The 6,000-nt window shown below is 40.3% G+C and overlaps 1 protein-coding gene across 1 annotated transcript in view; it reads left to right on the plus strand.

The window, feature by feature from the left end:
- DNAH11 (dynein, axonemal, heavy chain 11) overlaps window positions 1–6,000 on the plus strand; it is a 374,558-nt gene that overhangs the window by 263,646 nt on the left and 104,912 nt on the right. Inside the window, exon 63 of the mRNA XM_010839026.1 lies at window positions 2,657–2,827. Coding sequence (XP_010837328.1) covers window positions 2,657–2,827 — 171 coding nt within the window. The remainder of the gene's footprint in view (window positions 1–2,656; window positions 2,828–6,000) is intronic.

The raw sequence follows: 6,000 nt of genomic DNA on the forward strand, positions 1-6,000 counted from the left end.
TGTGAACATACATCCTTTTTTTGTGGTCTTTTCCCCCTACCTAGACTGTGAGCTCTCAAAAGAAGGAAACTGCATTTGTCTCCTGCACTGCTTGATCCCAAACATATAGAGTAGTCCCTGGAGGCACCAATAGATATTTGTTGAATGAATGAATGGGTGAGTTTGGGAAGAACTCCTGTGTTGAAAAAAAATTCTGGAGCCCTTTGAAGATTCACTTTTATTAGATCTGTTGAGAAATTATGCAAGCTCCTAGTAGAGTTTATACCTGCTTCCATTTGAAGTGGTAAGATTTAGGCAGTGTGAAGGGTTTACCATTTATAAGGTACCTATGGAAAAGAGGACTGCCAGGTAATTAGACTTACTTGAGGTAGAGAATGTATGAAGGTTTTAACAAGGGAAAAACAGGCCTTGGATCTTGCTACCTTGTATCTCTAGCACACAGTAGTGTCTTCCAAAGGCTTTATTTATTCATGATAATTTAGATTATGATTTAGAAAAGGAAAGGAAAATGCCTGAATAGTGTTAACTAACAAAAAATACATATAAGTATGTATATACGTATATTTTTAAAAGATTAATTGAAGATGTCAGACCTTTTCCTTTGAGGATAAATTCTTTCTGACTAGAACAGGAGACAGTTAACTTCTGAAAAACACCAAGACTGATGATTTTGTCTATATAGCATTGACCTGGAAGCTATAGTCTCAACCATTCAGACTAATAAATCAGGCAATTTATATTTAATCATTAACTAACTCCAGAGCTAACAGCTGTTCAAAATTAGAAATGGGTCACCCCAGCCAGGATGACATTACAGGCAATCTATAATGCATTAGAATAAAATTATAGTGATTTTTAACTGTCTAGAAATTTATTACAGGACATGTTCCAATTCTTAAACCCTTGTTAGCCAGTGTCAGTAATGATTTATGTTGCGTGGGTGGTATAGTGAAATTATTGACGATTTCAATCGCCGATAAGTCTACATTTAGTAAATCTTCAAGTTTCAAAGCTGTTTTGGAGAATGAGGTGGGTGCCCTTTATTGTTTATCATTTACTAACCAAAGACAACAAAGTTGGAGGGAAGGCAAATGAGAGATTCTTCTTCAAAATTAATGGATATATTATCTATAGCTGAGGAAGAAAGTAATGAATTCTATAAAGAAGGCAAGGGAGTTGAAGTTGCCTAGTGTTTAATTATAGAGCTAACTTGGAGTGATCTTTATCGAGCAAAGCAGACTATCTTAAAATAGATTTCATAAGCATTGTCACCTGCTACTTTCATTACCTCAGTGCCAAGGGTATTGTGATGGCTTGCAGGGAGCTAGTATTGCAATTTTCTCTGACATACATTATTTTTGCTTTCTGTGGTCTCCCCTCTTTCATGAGTAAAGCTGAATTCTTCCACAGGGTTCTTCATTGTTTTTACCAACATTTTGCTGGTTTTATTTCTCCAGTTGCTATTAATTTACATATGCTTAGAATGTGGTATTAAATTTTAGCATGCACTGAAACCAAATGAATTAGTGAAGTGTCCTGCAGTTCAGTCAATCCATAGGTATTTATTACAGTTTTATTCAAATCCAATATTAAGGGCTCTACATACTTAACCTGGAAATCAGATTTTCAATGTCTAGTCATGTAGATAGAAGGAGCTGAACAGCATCCTTCGAGCATACGGTCTTCAAAGCTAGTGACATCCTTCTGGTTTCCATCTTTTTACATGGGCTGTAAGCTCTTCCACTGATTGAGTAATTATATTGCAGAAAGAACCCACATTTAGTAACTACCAGCACTGATCTTTAATTAATAGAATTCTAGTAAGATGGCTCTTTTAAGCTTTATGTTTTAAATAATTAACATAACTAGTGTTTTTCCGGAGAAGGCAATGGCACCCCACTCCAGTACTCTTGCCTGGAAAATCCCATGGATGGAGGAGCCTGGTGGGCTGCAGTCCATGGGGTCGAGAAGAGTCGGACACGACTGAGCGACTTCACTTTCACTTTTCCCTTTCATGCATTGGAGAAGGAAATGGCAATCCACTCCAGTGTTCTTGCCTGGAGAATCCCAGGGACGGGGGAGCCTGGTGGGCTGCCGTCTATGGGGTCGCACAGAGTCGGACACGACTGAAGTGACTTAGCAGCAGTAGCAGCAGCAGTGTTTGTCACCTTCCTTTTTCTATAACCCGCCCATGGCTGGTATGTTTAAGACGATGTTTGCCGAGGGAGGTATAGTACCATTGCTGAAAAGCAAAAATGATGGTGAACAGCCAAGCTGCCATAAAAATCCTAACATCACTCAGGCTTGGCCACAGCTCTTGGTCCTGTACTTGTAGAGGAACAAGAGAGTGACCATCAGCCTTTTAAGAAGGACCTCAAGCCTAACTGAAGAGTTAGGGCATCCAACAAAAAGGAGATGTTAAAGATCTAATGTCGCATTACCATAAACTTCACTGACGGGAGAATGAGAGCGCCTTCGTAATAATGGGTTCACGTGACTGAGTGGTCAGCATCGTTATGCCCCCCAGTCATGTTCTCTCCCTCCTCCAGGCTGTGCAGGTGCCCTAGACTTAAACCGAGGTATAAGGCAATTACATTCAATGTTTCTTGAGTTGCTCTTCACTTTGCAGTTACATCAGAATCATCTTATATTTCAGTCAGAGAAGATTCGCTGGGGCCAGTCTATTAAATCCTTCGAAGCGCAAGAGAAGACGCTCTGTGGAGATGTTCTCCTTACGGCAGCATACGTGTCTTATGTTGGATCCTTTACACAACAGTATCGCCAGGAACTGGTGGACTGCATGTGGGTTCCCTTTCTTCAAGAGAAGGTAAACTTAGTCCCTAACCTGGGACACATTTGGAAGCGTCATACTGAAATTTAAGTAACAAAAACAGTGTATGTTCCAGACATTTTTGTACTTCTGTAATCTCAAATCACTGGAAATTCTAGTATTGAAGGAAGTCTTTCTTGTGTGTTGCAGTTTTCTTGTTTTAACGATAGTTTCAACAAGGAGGTAGAAAATAGAAAAATTATTTGTATGAATGATAGGGCTATAGTTGGAAAATTGCTTTAAATGAAACTGTTAACTGAAACCAAATTTGGAATATCATGTGCGATTACAGGGTGAAATTTTTGGTATGAATATCACAGGTTACTGAAGATTTTTTTTAATGACTACTTTCAGATGAAAAGTGTAACACTTTGTATGTAAGTATAAAAATAGCTTACTTTGAATTTGAAAATTCACCCATAAGCAAAACGAAAGTATAGATTGGGGAGATTTCAGATTGTCTAGATTAAGGTTATCCTTTACAAAGGAGAAACAGAGACAGGGAAGTTTAAATGACTTTGTAAGGTCATAAAAGATAGGAAACCAGACCACTGCTTTCCAGGCCATTGTTTTCTATGACGCATTCTGTTATCTCCACAGTTTGTTGTGATCCACACAGTCAAAGGCTTTGGCATAGTCAGTAAAGCGGAAGTAGATGTTATTCTGGAGCTCTCTTGCTTTTTCGATAATCCACCGATGTTGGCAATTCGATCTCTGGTTCCTCTGCCTTTTCTAAATCCAGCTTGAACATCTGGAAGTTCACAGTTCATGTATTGCTGAAGCCTGGCTTGGAGAATTTTGAGCATTACTTTACTAGAGTGTGAGATGAGTGCAACTGTGCGGTAGTTTGAGCATTCTTTGGCATTGCCTTTCTTTGGGATTGTAATGAAAACTGACCTTTTCCAGTCCTGTGGCCACTGCTGAGTTTTCCTAACTTGCTGGCATATTGAGTGGCACATAATTTCCTGGCACTTTCACAGCATCATCTCTTAGAATTTGAAATAGCTCAGCTGAAATTCCATCACCTCCACTAGCTTTGTTGGTCGTGATGCTTCCTAAGGCCCACTTGACTTTACATTCCAGGATGTCTGGTTCTAGGTGAGTGATCACACCATCATGATTCTGTGTATTCTCGCTACCTCTTCTTAATATCTTCTGCTTCTGTTAGGTCCATAGCATTTCTGTCCTTTATTGAGCCCATCTTTGCATGAAATGTTCCCTTGGTATCTCTAATTTTCTTGAAGAGATCTCTAGTCTTTCCAGTCTATTGTTTTCCTCTATTTCTTTGCACTGATCACTGAGGAAGGCTTTCTTACTCTCCTTGCTGTTTTTTGGAACTCTGCATTCAAATGGGTATATCTTTCCTTTTCTCCTTTGCCTTTCGGTTCTCTTCTTTTCACAGCTATTTGTAAGGCCTCCTCAGACAACCATTTTGCCTTTTTGCATTTCTTTTTCTTAGGGCTGGTCTTGATCCCTGCCTCCTGTACAGTGTCAAAATCCTCTATCCATAGTTCTTCAGACACTCTGTCTATCAGATCTAAAATCCTTGAATCTATTTGCACTTCCACTGTATAATCGTAAGGGATTTGATTTAGGTCATACCTGAATGGTCTAGTGGTTTCCCTACTTTCTTCAATTTAAATCTGAATTTGGCAATAACAAGTTCATGATCTGAGCCACAGTCAGCTCCAGGTCTTGTTTTTGCTGACTGTATAGAGCTGCTCCATCTTTGGCTGCAAAGAATATAGTCAATCTGATTTCGGTATTGACCGTCTGGTGATGTCCATGTGTAGAGTCTTCTCTTGTGTTGTTGGAAGAGGGTGTTTGCTATGACCAGTGCGTTCTCTTGGCAAAACTCTATTAGCCTTTGCGCTGCTTCATTCTCTACTGCAAGGACACATTTGCCTGCTACTCCAGTAATTTCTTGACTTTGTACTTTTGCATTCCAGTCCCCTATAATGAAAATGACATCTTTTTGGGGGGTTAGTTCTAAAAGGTCTTGTAGGTCTTCATAGAACCATTCAAATTCAGCTTTTTCAGCATTACTGGTTGGGGCATACACTTGAATTACCATGATATAGAATGGTTTGCCTTAGAAACGAACAGAGATCATTCTGTCATTTTTGAGATTGCATCCAAGTACTGCATTTCAGACTCTTTTGTTGACTGTGAAGGCTCCTCCATTTCTTCTAAGGGATGCTTGCCCACAGTTCAGTTCAGTTCAGTCGCTCAGTCATGTCCAACTCTTTGCAACCCCATGAATTGCAGCACGCCAGGCCTCCCTGTCCATCACCAACTCCTGGAGTTCACTCAGACTCATGTCCATCGAGTCAGTGATGCCATCCAGCCATCTCATTCTGTCGTCCCCTTCTCCTCCTGCCCCCAATCCCTCCCAGCATCAGAGTCTTTTCCAATGAGTCAACTCTTCGCATGAGGTGGCCAAAGTACAGAGTTTCAGCTTTAGCATCATTCCTTCCAAAGAAATCCCAGGGCTGATCTCCTTCACAATGGACTGGTTGGATCTCCTTGCAGTCCAAGAGACTCTCAAGACTCTTCTCCAACACCACAGTTCAAAAGCATCAATTCTTCGGTGCTCAGCCTTCTTCACAGTCCAACTCTCACATCCATACATGACCACAGGAAAAACCATAGCCTTGACTAGACGGACCATTGTTGTCAAAGTAATGTCTCTGCTTTTGAATATGCTATCTAGGTTGGTCATAACTTTCCTTCCAAGGAGTAAGCGTCTTTTAATTTCATGGCTGCAATCACCATCTGCAGTGATTTTAAAGCCCCAAAAAATAAAGTCAGACACTGTTTCCACTGTTTCCCCATCTATTTCCCATGAAGTGATGGGACCGGATGCCATGATCTTCATTTTCTGAATGTTGAGCTTTAAGCCCACTTTTTCACTTTCCACTTTCACTTTCATCAAGAGGCTTTTGAGTTCCTCTTCACTTTCTGCCATAAGGGTGGTGTCATCTGCATATCTGAGGTTATTGATATTTCTCCCAGTAATCTTGATTCCATCTTGTGCTTCTTCCAGCCCAGCATTTCTCATGATGTACTCTGCATAGAAGTGAAATAAGCAGGGTGACAATATACAGCCTTGACATACTCCTTTTCCTATTTGGAACCAGTCTGTTGTTCCATGTCCAGTTCTAACTCTT

The sequence above is a fragment of the Bison bison genome, unplaced genomic scaffold (assembly GCF_000754665.1).
Source record: "Bison bison bison isolate TAMUID 2011002044 unplaced genomic scaffold, Bison_UMD1.0 scf7180017864109, whole genome shotgun sequence".
In the NCBI taxonomy this organism is placed as follows: Eukaryota; Metazoa; Chordata; class Mammalia; order Artiodactyla; family Bovidae; genus Bison; species Bison bison.